The 22500-nt window shown below is 37.3% G+C and overlaps 2 protein-coding genes across 23 annotated transcripts in view; both read right to left on the bottom strand.

Moving 5' to 3' along the window:
- Positions 1-3935, bottom strand: part of LOC128250805 (uncharacterized) — a 151735-nt gene extending 147800 nt beyond the window's left edge. For 20 of the 21 annotated variants that reach the window (XR_016238177.1, XR_016238175.1, XR_016238184.1 and 17 more), the window contains exons 1-3: positions 3787-3935; positions 1407-1497; positions 1-86 (exon numbers count right to left, since the gene is read on the bottom strand). The exon at positions 1-86 is cut by the window's left edge and continues 2 nt beyond it. Coding sequence is in view for 5 of the 21 variants with exons in the window: in XM_052976767.2 (XP_052832727.1) it covers positions 1-86; positions 1407-1497; positions 3787-3823 (214 nt within the window). In the remaining 16 variants the exon portion in view is untranslated. The remainder of the gene's footprint in view (positions 87-1406; positions 1498-3786) is intronic. The other variant, XM_052976772.2, reaches the window with a different exon arrangement.
- A 4054-nt stretch (positions 3936-7989) lies between these two features.
- LOC106875678 (uncharacterized) overlaps positions 7990-22500 on the bottom strand; it is a 14666-nt gene continuing 155 nt past the window's right edge. The window contains exons 1-6 of one of the 2 annotated variants that reach the window (XM_014923918.3): positions 22456-22500; positions 14053-14130; positions 12661-12745; positions 11235-11319; positions 9075-9101; positions 7990-8073 (exon numbers count right to left, since the gene is read on the bottom strand). The exon at positions 22456-22500 is cut by the window's right edge and continues 122 nt beyond it. In XM_014923918.3, coding sequence (XP_014779404.1) covers positions 8014-8073; positions 9075-9101; positions 11235-11319; positions 12661-12745; positions 14053-14130; positions 22456-22492 — 372 coding nt within the window. In that variant the 5' untranslated portion in view covers positions 22493-22500 and the 3' untranslated portion in view covers positions 7990-8013. The remainder of the gene's footprint in view (positions 8074-9074; positions 9102-11234; positions 11320-12660; positions 12746-14052; positions 14131-22455) is intronic. The other variant, XM_089340951.1, reaches the window with a different exon arrangement.

The following is a 22500-nucleotide window of genomic DNA, read 5'->3' as shown; positions in this document are numbered from 1 at the left end:
GGCATTTCTTACTAAACTCCTTGTTATAATGTTCAGAACATCGTTTATTCGCTACACTAATACAAGCCGCAAATTTGCTGTAGTAACTGGAATAAAACACAAAATATCTTATCATTTACAAATAATCGTCTAAATTCCAAGAATCATTTTCTTTTCATTTCAATTTCATTTTCTTAGAATGAGTAGGGATCGAGTAATTTACAGACATTTTTAGTATTCAAAATGCATAATATTAACACCGTGTTATATTGTAATTATCTTCTCAATCAGCTTTAAATTTGTTATACAGCTAATACCGTACTGCATAGAGCAGATGCTAATGTACCACTTAAAAATATAAACATTTACGAGGTTGCTTTAATGGTGTCACTCAAAGCGTCTAATAATATATTGGAAAATTTTCGATCCAGCGATTTTTTGGTTCTGCGTAGTTATTCATACATATATTTTCACTTCAGGTTCCAGCGTCAAAATGATTTATTTCATATCTTCCGAATGCTTATGCTTATGTTTGCACATGTGTGTGTGTATGTGCGCCCAAGTACATGCATACACATTCCTCGGGAGACAATAGAGTTGTGCATAAGTTTTCCACAGGCCTGGGCTAGATGTAAGAAAATCCTGGGTAACCCAATCGTCAGGATTCCTCTCTCGACCTTGCTGAAGTAGTCCACACACATGCATATATACTTGCACACATAAACACACACACACACATACATGCAACAATTATGTATGTTAACGTTGACATACATATGAGTACGCACACACACACTCACACACACGCGTATACAAAATATAATTTTGCGTTTGAAATACCTTTTTAGATACATACAGAATCCTGTTTCCTATGCGCAGAGTAAACAAGTTTATAAGTTCTGTATATTCCGAAAGCATCCCAATGTAATCCTAGACGATTTTCTTTATTAAGGGATTTCAAATGTAAAATTATATTTTTATATATGTTTTGTAATTTTCATTTTATTTTGAGAAATGAAACGATTGGTATCATTATATTCAATCCAGTGACTCAAATGAAACAAATGTTGATTAATTTATAAATTAATATGTATCCATTGGATCTCTCTGTTTTCTATCTCTCCCTGTTTATTTCTGTTTTCCTTTCTGTCGAAGAGCGTAAGCTCGAGACATAAAATACTTTCTCACTTCCCGATCGTTAAAACAATACATTTGGTTGTTGTTTACACACACGTCTTCGTCTTTTGTTTTTTGTCATTTCTTTTTTGTAAATTCTCACTATATCTATATATATACACAGACACATATCATAATATAATATAACATATCTGTACCACTGTGTAACTGAATGTGCGTGTAACTATAAATATGGCATCGTTTATAGAGATATGAATTATATTATAATGAGCAGCAGTAAGATTATATACTTGCAGAGATATTCGCTTTCTGAAAACTCTTTAAAAGAGACGGGACAATTGGATTTTGCAATAAAACTGCAATCGAATGAGGCAGCCACTCCTGGAAAATAAAATTTTTCTGTCAAGTATCTCAAGTGGTTTTTCGTAATGGATTGAATAATTGCTACAAAATATACCACAAATCATGTAAATATCTTCTGTGTCTGAAACCAAACTGAGGAAAGCAACATTATTGTTTTCATGCTGTCGAAATAATAACACTGTGTTAGAAGACTTTTATTTTCATTTTCTTTTTGCTTTTGGTCAGTGTTATTTCGTATTCGCTTCTATGTAGATATCAAAGGACTACTATTCCCTTTAAACTTGCTTTTGTGACATGGTCATCAATATTTTGAAACTGACCTATTTTCCATTTCCTTTCGAGCAGATTCGGCGCTGTCTTGTTTAAGCAGAAATATCGTTATAGCAAATATTCTGCTCAATACCATAGATCTGCTTGTTAGTAGCTTGACCTTAACAGCTTGACCATGTCCATTAGTGACTGACAATATATGCAACTCTGATCATAAGCAAGAGTAGTGGGCAACCATCATAGTCATTTGTTTAGAGTAATTCTTGGGGATTTGAATAAATATAATAAAAGTAAAGTTTGAAGGAAATATTAACCAATTTTCGTATTTTCTACGAATAACCAAATAGGAAATAATAATTTCTACGCAAGTTTAGCAATCGAGTTGCACAGTGTAACGTGTCTGATGCTGGGATTTCATCTATAAACCTTTACAAATATAGTTTAATCCTCACTAATTGACAAAGTTTTAGAATTATATCATCTCCGTTATAGAACGCCAAAAACATCGTACATGTCCACAGGGAATACTTTGATAAGGTTTTCAATAAATATTCAAGGAAACCGGTGCGGATTTTAAGCAGGGCAATGTGTTGTGTTTCACTTAAAAAACCTTTCTATTATAGGGACAAAACCTGAAATGTCAAAGTAGTGGGTTAATCGATAACATCGTCCCCAAGTGTTCAACTGGTACTTAATTTAAGGTTGCTGTAAGGATAAAAAGCAAATTCGACCTCGGTGGACCTTGAACTCGGAACGTAAAGACGGACGAAATGCTTTGTAGTATTTCGTCCAGGATACGTCTTACTCACCGTTGTACAATGTTTCTCTCTCCTAAAGTCACGCAACTTGAAATTTTGTGTCGAGCGGTTGAGTAGGTTTCATCGACCGCAGTAATCAAATGGTACCTATTTTATAGACAACGAAAGGATGAAAAATTAAAGTGACCTCGTTTGTATTTGAAATTTGAACCAAAAAATGATGCTAACGAGTGTGCCAGTTATCCACCGTATGTTTCGTTAAATAATGTACGTGAAACTTTCAAACTTTGGAATATATTGGCATATAAGATAATGCTGGACGGATTTTTAAAAAATATCATAGAATTTATAGTCAATGTGTCCCGAACAACATATATCGTTTACAGTATTTAGTGACACACTTCAGCATATTTGGAAAGAACATATGAAATGATTTGTAATAATATGTTCTCCTATACAGTGTAACAGTTGTGTATTTCTTTGGTAATGATTCTATCACGCAATTAGGTTTCTCTCCAACAGCTCAACAAACAACTAAAATTCATAGGCATTAAGCTTGTTTATATTTCATCACCATCGCTTCTTTAATGGCGGACGTATGCCCTTGCTGGCAGTAAAGAAATAAGAGACGTTAGCACGCACAACAAAATGCTTAGCGGTATTTCGTCTATCTTTACGTCCTGAGTTCAAATTCCGGAGAGGTCGACTTTGCCTTTCATCCTTTCTGGTTCGATAAATAAATTAGCAGTTGCGCATTGGTGTCGATTTAATCGACTGGCCTCCTCCCCAAACATTTCGGGCCTTGTGCCTAGAGTAGAAAAGAATACACCATAACGCTGAGTTCACTGTGAGATAAAAACCACCATTAGGTGTCATAAGTTGATTTGGTAGTGCACTGTGGGTAGATAGATAGATAGCTAGCTAGCTAGCTAGCTAGATAGATAGATAGATAGATAGATAGATAGATAGATAGATAGATAGATAGATAGATAGATAGATAGATAGATAGATAGATAGATAGACAGTCAGATAGATAGACAGTCAGATAGATAGATAGATAGATAGATAGATAGATAGATAGATAGATAGATAGACAAACAGACAGACAGACAGACAGACAGACAGACAGACAGACAGACAGACAGATAGATAGATAGATAGATAGATAGATAGATAGATAGATAGAAAGGTAGATAGATAGATAGACACAATCAGAGAACCATTACATTAGTGTGCAATGTTCACGAAAATATAGAAATTTATACCACATGTTACATACCGAAAAGAAGAAGTAAAACATACGTTGATACTTTCATCGTGAATATCCGTACTAAGCTGAACGACGATAATTAAATGGTCGTCAGTTTAGCCTTGTTCAACCTACAGACGTGTCCTGCAACAGATGGTTTCTGTCACTAGAATAATTAAGAGAATTGTTCGAAGTCCTGTCACATAGTTTTCTCGTGTGTTTACGCATTTAATGATTTACATGAAACAATGAAACGCCGGCTTTTCATTTACATCACGCTTTCAAAAAGTTGCTTTCCTTTATCAGTAAATTTGTTGAAGCATGCACTTCATTGTGGATATTTCTTACTGATGACCAGCAAAGACACAGAAATTCTAAGTTAGCAATACCACCAACTCCGCTAGACGCCTTTCCTCTTTTACTGATATACTTCTGCACTTGTTAGCACTAAACCTCCATACGAGAACCTTTCTCAAGTCGAACCTTTCAGTTTTGAGGCTTTCTGCAATATATCCCTTACATGACGTTTGTAAAGGGTGCATGTCTCACATGAGTAAAGGAGCGATGTCAGTATACAAGCACGATACTCAGGAATTTTTGTTTTCTTTCTGATGCCATACATACATACATATGTATGGTGGTTGTCGACTCCTTATGCAAAGTTTGACCACCTCCTGTACCTACAGCTTGGAACCATTTTGGCGCCTGATGTGGCTTTTTAAACCAGACAATATTTTGAAAAGACACCCACATAGGTTGTATATCCGATGTGAACCACCAAGACATGCAGATAAGTTCTGCTATTTGTGGATCTTAAAGTGTATTTTGATGCCTCCGTTAGATTTGCAAACCTTCTGGCATACATTGCATTGAAAGGTGTGCACAGACACATTTGTATTGTCCTGTATACCTACATACATGCATGCATAAATACATACATACATTGTTACAACTTCGTTTTTCAATACATGAGTAGTTCACGTAAAGAATTTTGCGAACCAAATGCAACCACGAAATTTATTGATGAGAGTTTAATGCAAAATTTACGATATACGATACATTATCTGATTCGTTATTCATTATTGCTGTTAGACAAATTATCATTTAAGCATGTTTGATATAGATATATGATATTGATACCTCATGTGTTATTGCTTTAATATCCGAATTGATACCGTCATAATACTTTGGCAAGTAACTATAGACACTGGTTAATAATTACATACCACTTGCCATATAACATTTCTAATGAATTCATTTTGTAATGAACACAATATATTGAATAAAAATAGTACGATGATTGCTTCAAAGTGTTTTAATGTATCTACATTAAATATTTTTAATAGAATATTATTTAAGATTAATTACTACTTCAATTGCTTATAGCGGACGTGAATATTACATTTAGTACCGTATATAGTCTTAATACTTCAGCCAGAGTTCATTCTATCTGCCGCAGATTTGAACTCAATTTCAATTCAGCTCTATCACAACTGCTCTGGCATTGCAATAGCCGACATGTATTGTTGAGGTAGTGGAATGTTGCATACACATTTGATGATAATCCTTGGGTTAGACAATACAATATAGTTGCGTATCCGGCTATCATATATACCGCAAAAGCGATTGCTATCACACTTGGGTTATAATAGTGAAATGGAAGTGATAAATTTACATTGCAGGAGTAATTGAATCTCAGTGTTGTAATTCTACAATTGGGTTACTGACCTCGTCTTCTTTATTGCAGTGGCTCTCCTCTTCTGTTGTATACTTATAATTAATCATATACCTAAATTATATACTCAGCAGGAAACACAAGATAAATGAAGGCATGTAGCATTACGAGCGTATATGTCAATGAATAGTTTCTGTAAGAAGTGACACCGTTTTGAAATTAATTTACTTAGAGGTATTTTTGTAATTATAGAACTTGTAGGCTTTATGAAATTATTTGACTGTCATAATAGACTTTGGAACAAATTCGCAGACGTATAAAATACATGTGTGTAGTTAGAGAGGATGAAGTAAGGACAGACGTAAATAATTAGAGAGCCTTATATTTTCTTGATTTGTTATCATCGTTCAGCTGTGTCTTTCATTTCAGGACCCCAGTATATTCCTGGATGATGTTACAATGAATACACTATATTGATAGAAAGCTGTGCTGAAAGAGTACAACAGGGTTCACCACCGTCCCCTGCCGGAGGCTCTGGGAAGTTTTTAGATGTTTTCGCTCTATAAATACACACAACGCCCGGTCTGGGAACCGAAACAGCGATCCTACGACCGCGTATCCGCTGCCCTAACCACTGGGCTATTACTCCTCCACTGCGTTTTACATCTCATTACTGCCTGATATTATAACGAAAGGATTATATTATGTAATGATATTACTATGATTACATCACAGTTCCAAATGTACATGCATTACGTATGTTACGTAAATTTTAGTTTAATATTGCTTGCATCGTTCATAGCGGACATTAATTAATATATTTATTGCTATAAGACTGTTACACTGTAGTCACTGCTCGTTTTATCTGCTACAAATTCCTGTTCAATTTCACTTCATCTAAATGACAACTTATCTCGCACTTCAATAGTGTACATGTATTGTGGAGGTGGTGAAGTGCTGTATTTACAATATCGTTGGGGCTTATTCAGTGTATCGTCTCATCATTCATGACACAAAATACGAGGGCGTACTGCAAAGTGTCTGGTTATGGATAAAAGAAAATAAAGGAGAATCAGCTAATCATGATTTTGTTCAACAAATTCGCTCTAAAGTTCACATACATATTGCAACGTTACATGAGTTTCTTTTTTTCTTTTTGTGTGTCTGTTTAAGCATTGTAAAGGAACTCTGAATATTGGACCACTAACCAGGACTTCGTGATAGACTTAAAGCCAGGACCTTTTCATCACTTCTGTATGCACGCTGTCACGTTTAGCAAAAGAAATATTCGTTTCAAACTTGGGCACAAGGCCAGCAATTTCGGAGGAGGGAATAAGTCTATTACATCGATGCCAGTGTTTCAGCTGGTACTTATTTCATCAACCCAGAAGAGATGAAAGACAAAGTCGCCCTCGGCGGAATTGAACTCTTAAAGTGAAGGCGGGTGAAATACTGTTAAGAATTTAGCCCGGTGTGTTAACGATTCTGCCTGCTCGCCGCCTTATATTAAAAAGACAAAATGGCCAGCTATCACACGTGGTTAATTACAGTGAAAAAAAAGTGAAAAATGGATATTGCAGGAGTAACATTATTTGAATGGTGTAGTCATACAATGCGATAACTTAATAATATTCCTTCGTTGTAATCCTAGAAATAAGTAATTAGATAGATAGATAGATAGATAGATAGATAGATAGATAGATAGATAGATAGATAGATATTCCAACACAATTACTAGTAGTATTCATAATAATGTAGAAAATGTATCCTATATTAACCTACCAATTATGAGTGTAAGAATAGAAGCTGTGTTCGTAGATATTGGCATGAATATCAACGTCAAACAATTTAAAACTTATGTCTGTGCTGTTGCTACAAACGATTGTACTACAAATGGATATATTAGAAATGGCTATATATTATGTAACAGATGTTGATTTTTTTTTTAAACAACACATTTGTTACCTCGCGAAAATAATATGTATGTATATATGTATATATATATATATATATATATATATATATATATATATATATATATATATATATATATATATAGAGAGAGAGAGAGAGAGAGAGAGAGAGAGAGAGACTTGAACAGATACTTGAACAAAACTTTAAAAGGTATAAATTTGCTTGTTTGCCATTGCAGCCTCGCGCAAGGCATGTCCAACTTCTTATAAGCTGTGATTGTAAGAGGAGTAGAGAAAAATGCTAGGTCTACATCATTTGCATAAGGTAACCATTACGGGATCCAAGTCAGTATAATTTGCATAATTTAAACTTTACTGAATCCAGGTCAGTATATGTTTGTGTAAGGTACCACTTAAAGAAGCCATAAATACTCCAATCAATATGTATTAAAAAACGTATTCATTAATAAACTGTGGTCATCTTCTTTTACATACGGTACGCTTATTGGATCGAAGGCCATATTTTTTGCATAAGGTACCCATTAGTGAATCCAGATGTTTTGCAGGTTCTGTAACACAAGCTGTAACGTTCTGTAACATGCAGGTTCTGTAAGACAAACGATTGCAATAATTAACACAAAACACTTGTGTTGCATAATTACGCTTTATTTACATGTGTGAACATAATATGGCGCCAATCACAAGGAATAATATTCTTCGCAAGCTGACCTGTAAAGAGAACGGAAATCTGTTTATCCACACATAGATATTCATGAGATAGTACATGTTTTTCCAAATAATTCTTTTTTTCTATACACGAATTAACATACAGAATTTTGCTAACCGAATTCAGCCACGGAATATAATGATGAGAGTTTGATGTAAATTTTACTATATACTATGCAGTATCTGATTGAATATGCATTATTGAAGTTCAATACAATATTATTTAAGCATGGTTAATATAGATGTAACTGCATATGCTGTTGCTCTTAAATCTGAATTGATATGATTATATCTCTTTGACAAGTCACTGTAGTTACGGGTTAATAATGACATTGCACCAGCCATATAACAATTCTAAGGAATTTTATATTATAATGAATACTTTGCATTAAATAATGGTTTCAAATTTTGCCACAAAGGAAGCAGTTTGAGGGAAGAGGACTAGTCGATTACACAGACTCCAGTACGCAACTGGTACTAATATTTATCGACTCCGAAAAGAGTAAAGTCAAAGTCGACCTCGGCGGAATGTGAACTCATAACATATCGACGGGCGGAATAACACTATGCATTTCGTCCATCGCGCTAACGAATCTGCCAGTTCGCCGCCCGACAATACATTAAATAATAGAAGTCCGACGATTATATTAAAGTTTCAAAAGTATATACATTAAGTATGATACATAGAAGGCTATTTTAGTTTAATAAACTTTCAATCGCTCATTACTACTACCTTTGATATCGTATATCATTGTAATACTGCGGCCAATGCTCATTCTATCTGGAACAAATTCCAGTTGAATTTTAATTCAATTGAATTATATCTGCTCTGACATTACAATAGCGTACATGTATTGTTGAAGTGGGGAAGTGTTACATTCACTGTGTCGTTGGTGATAATTCGGTTTGTCGTTGCATTATTCACGACACAATATAATTGCGTAAATCAATGTTGCAGGAGTAATAGATACTCAATACTGATATTTTACAAATGGATTACTTACCTCGTTTCGGTTACTCTTGTTGAATCTCTGGAAATAAACAATTAAGATATTGGAAATGATGAATTACACTTCTATTGCATCTTAATAATTATTCACACATAAATTACAGAATCATCAATTAATTTCGAACTTCATAATAGCAAACTCAATTTAAATGAAGACAAGTTGCAAGCCATTACGCACTTATGTCGTAATGAAAATCTTCTTTAAGAAATGAAACCGGTTTTAAAATTATGTACATTGAATCAAGTTGTAAGGATAAAATTTGGAGAATTTATAAACGTATTTTGAAATTATTTGAATGTAAAAGAAAACTTTGGAATAGATTCATTGACGTATAAAACGAAATACGTATTGTCTTCGTCGTGTGAAATATGTATGTATGTATACGTGCAGATTTGTTTTGTTTTATGTATGCCTTTTCATGCATATAGCTACGTATCTAGACATGCTCATATGTACTTAAATTACAAACTTCCAAAAAGTTTTACAGATTTGTACAGTTCCAGTGATGGATTTGATATGTAGTCTTCGAATCAGTTTTTCTCCTTTCTCCAAAAGATTGGTATATATATATATGTATGCATGTACTATGTATCACGTACGTATGTATTTATGCATGTATGTAAGTATGTATGTATATATCTATGTATATACATATGTACATTTTTATATATAACGTTGACCACTAACATGGACATCCAATGTTCTTGAAATAGATCACATCTTGTGTCTATTAAGACCTAAATTGTTCTCAACATGAAATATAGCGGAATACCAAAACGTAAACGGGCAAGACATTTAAAATCACCCCCAAAAAATCATTATTAAACAGGGATCGGTTTCAAAATTAACAATCTTACCGACTGCCTATTTCTCTTCAGCCTGATTTGTAATGTAACCATAATCCTCAGAACCCTATACAAAGTTGCCCACCGCCATAGGTGCGCGTGTATATGGTTCTGCTAATTACAGCTTAATGATAAAATTCAAAAGTTTTCGTTTTGGCGCGCTAATTCCAGGAATATGTCTGCAGAAAATATTTACTGCGTCGCATATATCCAGTATGAGAACTCGGTAATGGTTAATATATTAAAAAATAGGGTAAAAAATCATATATTAATTAATATCGATTAATTACCAGGAAGCTAGCACATTTAAAGAATCAAAGAGATTCAGAAACAGTATCTGCAATCTCAGGGGATTAAAGTATATTTTTATATAAAACGTTGACCACTAACGTGGACATTCAATGTGCTAGAGATAGATCACATCTTGTGTCTATTAAGACCTAAATTGTTCTTAACATGAAATATAGCGGAATACCAAAACGTAAGCGGGCAAGACATTTAAAATCACAGAAAAAAAATCATTATTAAACAGGGTCCGGTTTCAAAATTAACAATCTTACCGACTGTCTATTTCTCTTCAGCCTGATTTGTAATGGAACCATAATCCTCAGAAACCTATACAAAGTTGCCCACCACCATAGGTGTGCGTGTATATGGTTCTGCTAGTTACAGCTTAATGGTAAAATTCAAAAGTCTTCGTTTTGGCGCGCTAATTCCAGGAATATGTCTGCAGATATTAATTAATGTATGATTTTTTACCCTATTTTTTAATATATTAACCATTACCGAGTTCTCATACTGGATATATGCGACGCAGTAAATATTTTCTGCAGACATATTCCTGGAATTAGCGCGCCAAAACGGTAAGATTGTTAATTTTGAAACCGGTCCCTGTTTAATAATGATGTTTTTCGGTGATTTTAAATGTCTTGCCCGCTTACGTTTTGGTATTCCGCTATATTTCATGTTGAGAACAATTTAGGTCTTAATAGACACAAGATGTGATCTATTTCTAGCACATTGAATGTCCACGTTAGTGGTGAACGTTATATATGAAAATGTACTTTAATCCCATGCGATTGCAGATACTGTTTCTGAATCTCTTTGATTCTTTAAATGTGCTAGCTTCCTGGTATGTAATCGATATTAATTAATATATGATTTTTTACCCTATTTTTTAATACATACGTATGTTTGTAGGTATGTATGTATGTATTTATATATGTACGTATGTACATGTATATCTTCCGTGTAAATTCATTACGTTCTGTGTCTATTAATAACTATAATATTTATAAAAGCATCTTACAAAACAAAGATCGTGAAATGCATATTCGAATTGCTCACTACATCCGTGAACGTCGCCAAAGCATTCAAAAAATCTCTCGAAGTGTCTAGAAAAAGAAACGTAAAATACGATAAGTGCTTAAAATTACTTAAAATTTCTGTGACAATATAACAATCTTACATTAGTTAGATGACATGATAACCGCGATTCTTCTCAATGTCTTTTACCCTCTTTCACTTATTTCATTCATTGGACTGTCGTAGAGCCTTGGCACCGTCATGAAGATTATATTTGTAAAACATCGGCCGCACTACGAACTTTTAACTATACTATTTATTCTACGAGTCAATTTTGAAACAGAGACGTAGACGAACCAACGCCGGTTGTCACATGGTTGTATAAAACAAGCACCAACAAAAAGACATCACACACACACACATATACATACACATAAATACACACAAACACACATGCACACACATGCAACGTACACAATATTCGCATACATGTATACACACATACATTCATATATCTATCTATGTATCAATATCTATATCTACCTGTTTATCTCCTTCTCTCTCTCACTCTCTATATATATGTGTGTATGTGTATATATATATATATATATATATATATATATATATATATATATATATATATATATATATATATATATATATATATATATATATATATATATATATATATATATATATATATATATATATAAGTATACATATGACAATTACAGTGAATACACATTCTAAATATTTGAATTTCGTAACTTCCATTGTCAGTTGTATAGCATATTTGACTTAAACGTATGCTTTGGCTGCATGCAAAGCTTTAAATTTCATGTACACCGATTTACATTCAGCTGGTTATTACTCTATGTAATAACTTTATTCTGCCGCGGTCTCAAACGAACTAACGGTATCCACGCTGTGTAAGCAATTGTAGGTAGTAATCCTTGGTAAGTCTGTATAAGTTTCCCATTTTATAAGATGGAACCAGTATCCCATCAATGGTATGAATTTCTTTGGTGATATTGTGAAGATGCCTCAGATGTTTATTCCTTAAGAGGGAACGGTAGAATTTCACATTCCTCACGACTAACCAGATGTTTCAATCTTGCAATAATATCAATGTTTTCTTCGGAACATATGTCGGGAGCATAAAGATTTGAATACTACCTGCGTTTAACTCCATTTCTCCTTATATATATATATATATATTATTCATAATTATGCAATATAACAAAAAGCAAGTGACAGGGTGTAGTAATTTCCTCTTCAGGAAAAAAGGAAGAAGACTTTGATATTTCGAGCCCAGGCCCTTCTTCAGAATTGAATGAGGAGAAAAACAAATGGTTTATATATAACATGTCAGTAAAAATGTGTATGAAAACTGAATTAAGTATCATTTGAGTCAGTAGAAATATAATTACATGCAATAATTGTGAAGAATGTTGGAGTAATGAATGCCGCAAAGGCTAAGTCCTAAGCCTCTACATTTGTCCGTCACTAGATAATCTGCAGATATAAAAAATAGGCTGAGTATTAACATTAATTACATACAATCGAGCAAATGAGAGCTTGATGGTTTGTGACTTATCATTAACATAATGATAATGTTATGGACAGAGAAATATATAATGTGTTGATGCAATGAAAAATATATCATATGGTTTTGTAAAAGTTTTGAGGCGTATCTATGTGGTTCAGAAGATTACTCGTCCTTGCTTCAGGCCGACTGTGTGGCATCTTGGCCAAGTAAGTGCCACATTGTAGCCCCGAGACGACCAAAACCTTATCAACGAACGTGGTAGACGAAACATGGGAAAATTGTCGCCATTTTATATTTTCAATTCCGTGCATGCTCATTGTTTGTTTTGGAATTCGTCGACTACACAGTATAGTAGGTTCTGTTGGGCACCGTGTGTGAGAAAAAAAGGGTCCTTGATGCAATTCACTCTGCCAAGGATTTGGAAGTGATATATTGTACCGTGCCAGAAACTCCAGTACGAAAGTGTTTGGGTGTCAATCAGAGGACAGTGCAATCTGATAACACATACCGAGATTAATAAAAATCAAGCATCCAATCAACATCATGATGTCTGAAGTTATCATTAGTGATGGCGACATTATGCCTCTATTCATCTTCCTACACAGCCTCAGACTCGACACGGAGACCTTCATCAAGTGCATTGAGGAGGTAGTACTGTCCTGGGTCAAAAGGGTGGATGCTGTAAGACCATATATCTGGGAACAGGACTCTGCACCCTGCCAAACAAGCAGGAGAACCCAGTCATGGCTGTCAGACAATTTCTGCGACTACATCACCTCTAATATCTGGCCACCTAACTCCCCAGACTACAACACACTTCGTTATTATGTGTGGGGCACACCTAAGCGAGAGACCAAGAAAACTCTTAGTAACACCAAAGATGAACTGAAGGACAAATTCAAAATTCCACTGCCTAATCATATTAAGCTGGCCAACATGGACCTGCTTCATATTAATTTTAGGGGAGATGAGTTATATATATATATATATATATATATATATATATATATATATATGTGTGTGTGTGTGTGTGTGTGTGTGTGTGTGTGTGTGTGTGTGTGTGTGTGTGTGTGTGTGTGTGTGTGTGTGTATTGAAATGTGTTGGCCTGGTACGTGTTGCGCGTGTTTATTATATGCGAGAAGATTTAAGCATCTCCATTCCATTTTCCATCACCAAGCACACTTCATTTGAGGTAAAATTCCCAGAGCTTCCGGCCTCTAATCAAGACCTCACACATACCCATTCACTCGCATCCTTTCACTCAAAACTTACAGCCAGGTTTTAGTTTCCAATATTTGTTCAACGCCAACGTCATTGTAGTCGGTGGATCGGCTTCTGTTAGCAGCGGTCCTGTTTAGTTAAAGAAAGGTGAAATATGGATATATCCATGTGAATACATACAAACATACATATACGTGATCTGATCAATAAGTATCCGGACTGCTGCCATAGTAATGAAGTTAAAATATGCAGAGTAAAACCGTTACATACGCACTAAGTTTTAACGTTCTAGCTCACTTCCGCTATAAATATCTGTGCTTTAAAGGAAGGTGTATAGTGTGTGATCGTCGCATTGACCATGATAGAGTTTGGTGTAATGGCGATACTTGCTCAAAGAACTACGCAAATTTGCAGGAAGTGTTTGAAGAGGAGGGTATGAGTCGCATATAAGTCTATGTGTAGTTCAAAGGTTTCGAAGATGGCCGAAAAAATGTCGATATGGACGAACGTTTTGGGAGACACGCAACCAGCAGAACTGAGAAAAACAGCGGAGATGTGTGTGCAGCTGTGAGGCGAAATTGTTGAATCAGCATCCATGAGTTATCAGAGGATGTGCAAATTAGTTGCGGTTCACTTCAGTCCATTAGCATTGATGATTTGGGTATGAGACGCATGTCTGCCAAGTTTGGGCCAACACTGCTTTCAGCTGACTAAAACGACACACGGATTTCAGTTGCAAAAGATCTCCTTGATTGTGTCGAAAACGATGAAAATTTTTTGAAAACTTTGTATAAGCCTCTGAAGAGGTATCGCCAAGCTTTTGGCAAAATTTGATGCAGATTTTCTACTCATCTTACACAGACATGATGATCGTCTGCTTCACGCCTTCATTCCAAGCACTGCTGTAAACAGCGGAAATGAGCTGGGACGGTAAAATTTAGGTCCCATGCACAGCAGAGCTGAAGGTCAGTATGTGCCATGCGGCTTTACTCTACATGCTTTAGCCCCGTTACTATCGCAACAGTCCGGATACTTGTTGATCAGACCACTTGCATAAACATACATAACCCTACATACATTAATACATGTATATATACATATGTAAAAATCGATGGTGCTTAAGAAAAACCATCGCAGAAAAAGCACATGAACACTATGAAGTAATTATAGTTTTTGAATCTGACGGAAAGATGCATGGTTGTATGTTGGTGTAATTGGCTAACACACTTGTCGCGAAAACAAAGACAGGTTTCAAGTCCCACGCGTAAGGAGAAACTTACTTTCGTCCGTCGAGGACTTATATACGCCATTATTAGACTATTTTCTTTAGTCTTTGCACAGCGATCGCTTATAAGCTTTGGGCTTATAAAATATTAATATATATATATATGTGCGTGTGTGTGTGTGTGTGTGTGTATGTGTGTGTGTGTGTGTGTGTGTATGCATATGTGTTTATATATATATATATATATATATATATATATATATATATATATATATATATAATCATAAATATATAGGGATTGACAGTAACCTGCCCCGCATATCTATATATATATATATATATATATATATATAAAATAAGAAGACAGTCACAATTTTGGATAATTCGTTATATATATATATATATGTACCTAAAGAGCAAGAACTTTCTATGTACATTTGACCTAATATTAAGCGAGCAAGGTGGGGTGAACCCTAAAACTTTCCGAGACAGATTCTTACGACAATTTAATACTGGAGGCGGGAGTTGAAGATGCTATCCGTAAAGCCGCTATCCTGTAGAAGAAGTAAGGCATGTGATGCTGCGACTGTATTTAGCAAGAATATATAGACACGTAGTTGTCTTCGAACATACACACAGGAATAGTCGTTTATATTAACATATATATAAATAAATAGATACGTATATACAAAATATATGAATATTTCGAGTTTATAATGTAACAATTTCACACAAAGACATATTATATATAAATAACTTATTTATACAGAACTACAAAAAGTTGTACAGATAGGAAGACAGCAAAACATAGATAGATAGATAGATAGATAGATAGATAGATAGATAGATAGATAGATAGATAGATAGATAGATATGTTTTTATTATAGCCACACAGGGCTGAACACAGAAATTGGACGAAATACAAGCGTAGAGTTTTTCATTTTCGAGGTGGGCTGGGTGGGACACACAAAGAAAAGTCAAATCAATAGGGATTGTAATCGTTGGGGTGTGTGGTGTACAAAAATTATAAATCTTCCCAAAAACGGGAATAAATATTGTTTACAGTTTAGGTGTATCCTTGGAGTGAAAAACCTACAAAAAAGCACCAAGGTCACCTCAGGCAGTTCAAAATGTACATAAAAGTAAGTACCTTTTCTCTCGTTTTCTCTTTTTGTTACAAATTAATGCTTAAAATGGTGTCGTCTTTCATACTCACCAATTTTGCCACATTTACCCATTTTTTATTGAAGCTTTCATTCGACAACGCTTTCCTCTCTATCCTCATCCTCCTTTTCAAGTGGTACTTGAAAAAGTTGACGAGGGACTGACCAGAGAGGAAAGTGTTTGTTTGTAAACCTTTCAAACGCGTCCACCACACACATTCTTTCGCCATAGCTATCAGTGTTACGTAAACCGTTTTTCCTTCCCGTTTAAAGGAAGGTGGCGGAACAATATTCACGATAGACTCGGCCGATAAGCGGGCTCGTCCCACACGCGACAGCAGCCGTTCGACGAAGGTCCACAGCTCTGAAATATCTGGACACTGCACGAGTGCGTGCAGAACGGTTTCGTCGCTCTGACCGCATCTCGGGCAGGTCGGTCCGGTGGTTTTCGAACCGTGTCTGTAGACCTTCTCTCGAACTGGTAGTGCGTCCCGATAGCATTGCCAAGCCAGGGATCTCTGGAAATTATCCATAGGCCCCGGCCCGAACGTTGTCTTGAAAAGGCGAGTTAGGAATTTCTCGTCGACACCCAGGTTTGCCCCGAGAGTGTCGTCGGACCTCCCCACCACTAGTCCTCTATAGAACGCATTGGTCGTTTGTAAGTTGCACAAGTTTGATCCCGGACGGCAGAGCTGTTGTAGAGCTTGGCGACACTCGCGGTGCCAATCGCCCAGTTTCGGTCTCTTTTTGATCCATGTTTGCAGTTCGGTGAGTGAGACGAGCTGCGGGAAGGCGAGCCTCACAAACGGCGCCCACACCTGTTCACCGTCTTCAATGAAGTTCCAGAGATGCCGCAGTCTCAGCGCATGTCTGCGCATCATTAACCACGGCATCCCCAGTCCTCCATGTAACGGTTGTTGACAGCAAATGGATCGCCTCACCATCGGAACGCCACCCTTCCACAGAAAGCGGAAGAGTATGCGTTCTAGTTTCGTGATGGTGGCATTGGGACAAGGTACGACGGTCAGGCGGTAATCAATGACTGATGCGATATACGCATTAGCCACCTCCGCCCGACCTTTTAGAGATAACTTTCTCTCGGCCCATGTTTGGCTGAGTTTGATTACTCTACTGGTGATTTCGTCCCAGTTCTTATCCATCTGGAGGTCCGGATTGAACCAGACCCCGAGCAGTTTAACCGGTCCGTCCGTCCAGCGTCCCACTACGGAGTCACTGTTGGACGGTATAGGCTTGCTTCTCCAGGTGCCGAGTAGCAAACCCACCGACTTTTCCGGGTTAAGTTTTGCTCCTGTCACCGTTTCGTATTCTTTAAGTGTCTCGCTTAGCATCTCGACGTGCTTTTCGCTCGACACTATGACGGTGACATCGTCCGCATATGCAGACACGCTCGTCCCGCAACCCAGCTCCCGTGGGATACCCCTCAGTGTCGCCAGCTTCCGCAGTAGTGGTTCGAGCGTCAATACATACAGAAGCGCCGACAGGGGACATCCCTGACGGACCGAACGCTTGATGTCGAAAGGTTTTGACAGGTGACCGTTCACCCGAATTACCGATCGGATGCCGCTATACAAGGCAGCGATCCAACCGCGGAAAACGGGACCAAAGCCAGCCGCCCTGAGGACGGCCGCCAGGTATCGATGGTCCACCCTATCGAAGGCTTTAGATTGATCTAAATTGATCAACGCCCCACCCATGCCAGGATCCTTAACTACCCTGTCCATGATGTAGCGCATGAGGTGGAGGTTGTCATGGATGCTTCTGCCCGGCACTGCGCATGGTTGCGCCTTGTCGACCAGTTTATCGATGACAAGCGCCAACCTCTCGGCTATTACTTTGGCCAAAATTTTCAAATCTGCGTTGAGCAGAGTGATGGGCCTGAAATTATCTATAAAATTCCCCTTGTTTAGGTCTTTCTTCAGCAATGTCACTGCACCTCGGCTCACGAAACTGGGAATTCTCCCGTTTTGTTGCCAGTTGCAGTAGACTGATGCCAAGAGGTCTCCAAACAAGTCTGGCATTTGGCAATACAGCTCGTAGGGTAGACCATCCAATCCAGGCGACTTATCCCTCGCGCAGCCCGCCATAGCATCCCTTATTTCAGCAGCTGTGATGGGACCCTCACAACACTCCGCTTCTCCCGCCGTGAGCCGCGGCAGGCCAGTCAGGTAGGCACTGAAGTCCATCCTGCGTTCCGACCCACCGCTCGCACCAAACAGTCGAGCAAAGTGCTGTTGAAAGGCCCCACACATCCTTTCGGGTTCGAGTAAACTGCATCCTTGTTCATCAATTAGAGACCGAATAGTGGCTCTGTCACCGCGTTGCGCCTCCGCCACCCGGGCTTCTCGCGCAGCTTCGATCCCTTCGTTCCTTAAGGCACGCATTTTAGCTCTGACGACGCAACCTTCGTGTTTGGCGTTGAGGTGTTGGTCGAGGGCCATCCTCGCTGCCAAAACGTTGGTTGCGCTGCCAGTTGTAAGTGCCTCTTCTAGTTTCTTGACTAAGTCTCCCTCTATTCTATTTCGATCTATCGCTAGTTCTTTACTAAACCTAATAGATTCCGATTTAATTGCTATTTTCAGGGCAAACCACCATCGGTTGTTAACGATGGCTCCTGTTAACGCCCTCTTAATTAATTCGTTAATCCGGTTCCTGTAAACTTGCCGCGCTAAGAGCGAAGCGTTCAGTTTCCAGTAACCGGGACCCTGCCTATGTGTTTTATCTAAGTCGAGCGTACACGTCACAAATTTGTGATCCGTGTAGCTGACTATTTTAAATTGTGGACATCCTACACTAACTCTATCCGCTGTCCTACATAGAACTCTATCTAGATACGATCTCGACGATCCGACGCGGTTTGTCCAAGTCCACGTTGGCACGTTCGGATAGTCGAGTCGGAACCTGTCAGACAAATGGAAACGTCTGAGCAGGTCTTTAAGGCACTTACATCCCCTTCTACTCCTATCCATTCCCACATAGTCTAGATGCGTGTCCAAGGTAGCGTTCCAGTCCCCTACTAATAGTAAAGGTCTTGACGTTCCCAGGAAAAACTCTAGACGTCTAAAGAAATCCGCCCGACCCGTTAAGGACGGTGCATACACTGCCATCAGACGGAAAGCACATCCGTTTGTACCATCGACGTCCACGACAACCAGCCTACCCTCCGGGTCTAGGAATATTGGCCTTACTTTTAGGTTCAGACTCTTTCGAAAAAACACTGCGGTACCACCACCACCCATGTTTGGCAGACAGGGAGAAAAATAAATGTCGAATTGTCCGCCAAACATGGACTTGAGGGTCCGCAGGTTACTGAGTCTGGTTTCACTGATAGCTATTATTTCTATGTTCTGTGACCTGATGTCATTTAGAAGATATCCTTGCTTCCAAGCTGACGCCAAGCCACGTACATTTACACAACCTATTTTAAGCATAATTTAGTCGAAAAGTCTAAAGAGTCGAGAGAGAAGGTTACTTACTCATTTCGACAGTTTTACACTGTTCCTCCTTAGAAGTGTCTATGAGTAAGTCTTTGTATAATTTTTTAGAGAGGTATTTTTGGAAACCCCCTACCGCATTTGGATAGAGGGATTTGAGTGTGTGGTGCTGTGTTGGTGTCAAATGTAATATTTTTATATGTTCTGGTGGTGTTGTTCTTGGATGATTGTTTGTTTTCATGTCATCTTCACATATGTTTGTGTGATATGCAATATACTCCATTAATTTTATGTCTTTTGTGTTTATGGCCGAGAGCATTGTATGCGTGTTTGTGGTGTTGGTGTTGGTGTTAGTTTGGTTTTGTAAGGGGCTTTCAGGGTTTGTGTACCTCCCTGCTTTGCTTGTGCTTGGTTTTGTCTTTTTTAATCTTTTTCTCTTACCCCCTGTGGCTATCTGCCATTCCACTGGACTGTCATCGTTTGACGAAAAGTACGACAGATCAGAGGGGGGTAAGGGCAAGGCATCAGGTTCTATGCCTGTATTGTGTGGTGTGTGTGTTGTTGGGGATTTAGGTTTTGCATTTGTTTTTTCTTCGTTGATGTTTGTTTTCTTCGTTGTTGTTCTTGGTATTGGTGTTGGTCTATCTTTTGATGTTGGTGGTGGTGTTGTTTCCCTAATTGGTTTTGGTGTTGGAGTTGATTGTGGTGGTGTTTTTTTCTTTTCTTGGTGTTGATGGTGATGTCGTTTGGTTTACTTTGTTGATGATCACTTGTGGGTTTGGTGGTGTTGGTAGCAAAGGTTGTTTTTTATTTATTTTTTGTTTTGGTTGTAACTGTTCTTGTTTCTTTTTTTGTGCCAAAACGCACTTTGAAATTAGGTGTTCTTGGCTTCCGCAGAGGTAGCAAAGCGGTTTTTTACCCTCCGCCACCACATAGAGGCTTTGTCCATTTTCCAAGTGAATCACATTCGGCAACTTTTCCAGTGAATCTTGATCCATCTGGATCAAAATTTCAATGCTTTTTCCGGTCCAGCTGTTATTATGAACAACAGTGGTTTCTAACACATTTATTGTTTTCAAATGAAAACATATCGCCGAAGTAATCCACTTGGACTCAATTTCCGGAGGGACATTATTTATTTTTATTCTACTCACTCTCTGTCCCATGTAGTATGGGACCATGATTAGTTCATCATTTTGTAAGGCTTCCATACTATACAATTTCGCCTCTTCTTCATTATTGAAACGAAATTGTACTGTATTAAATTGCAAACCCCAGTTTATATATTCTTTAATTTTCATGATTTTTTTGGCACATTTCTCAATTTCTGTTTTTGTAATTGGATTTGTTAATTTTTTACTTTTTCTTATTATTTTGTAAATGATGGTTCTTTTTTCCACGTCTTCTCTCACTTCTTTTGGGGTATGTAAAATTAAATTTTGTCCGGACGTAGAAAAAAGGGACCTGGTCTCTATAAGTTCTTTGTTTGTAAAATGTAAAGTTTCTTTTTTTTGTTTTAGCATGTCTGCAAAGTTTTTGTTGTTGTTGTTGTTGGTGGTGGTGGTGGTTGTGGTGTTGTGGCTTCTGTTCATTTTTCCTTCCTCTCTTTCGCTTGCTGTTTGTGAAGAGAGTAAAGGTTGAGTTGAACTGTTGCTGCTGCTGCTGCTACTTTTGTTGTTGTTGTTATCGTTGTTGTTGTTGGTGGTGGTGATGATGGCGTCAGCAGCAAAGGTGCTTACATCAGAGATATTTGTGACGGTTTTTACGCATGGTTTTGTAACCTTGGTTACAGTTTTGTTTTTGTTGTTGGTGTTGTTGGTGGTGACAGGGCTTTTAACAGTATCGATGACGTTGACAGCTTTGACTTTAGAATCTGTTGCTTCATTCTTTTTCTCGATGTCTGTTATTGTTTTGGTGTGTGTGCGCGTGCATGATTTATTTTTTTGTTCTCCTAGCGTCTCAAGTCTAGGAAAATGTTCGTTCATTAAAGTTTCTGTCCAGCGTTCTATGACTATGTTTCTCGACATTTTTCAATGTCGAGAAGAAAATATATAATTTTAAAAAGGTTGAAACTGCCCCTAAAGGGCCAATTCCTACCTTGAAAACACAATAAAAAGAAAGTTTGGTGCTTCACACACCTTATATACAAAAATTCCAACAAAATATGGGCAATAAAAGGTCAAATAAACGTTTACCTTCGCAGCCGATGTGACAGCACGTCCGTGAGAAGAGATAGATAGATAGATAGATAGATAGATAGATAGATAGATAGATAGATAGATAGATAGATAGATATATGGATAGATAGATAGATAGATAGATAGATAGATAGATAGATAGATATATGGATAGATAGATAGATAGATAGATAGATAGATAGATACATACATACATACATACATACATACATGCATACATAGATATATATATATAGAGAGAGAAGAGAATATATGTGTGTGTGTGTGTGTGTGTGTGTGTTGGTGGGGTTGTGTGTTTGCTTGTGTATGTATATATATATATATGTGTGTGTGTGTGAGAGAGAGAGAAAGAGAGAGAGAGAGATAATTACAAAGAAAATAAATAATATAGAAAATATAGCTTATAATAACGTACCACTTAGGAGAAGGAGAAAAAGTGCCAAATTCGCCATCGTAGATT

Source organism: Octopus bimaculoides, chromosome 24 (assembly GCF_046866305.1).
Source record: "Octopus bimaculoides isolate indiv1 chromosome 24, ASM4686630v1, whole genome shotgun sequence".
Taxonomy (NCBI): Eukaryota; Metazoa; Mollusca; class Cephalopoda; order Octopoda; family Octopodidae; genus Octopus; species Octopus bimaculoides.
Note: the sequence above shows the minus strand (reverse complement) of the source record. Positions and strands in the feature narration are given on the sequence as shown.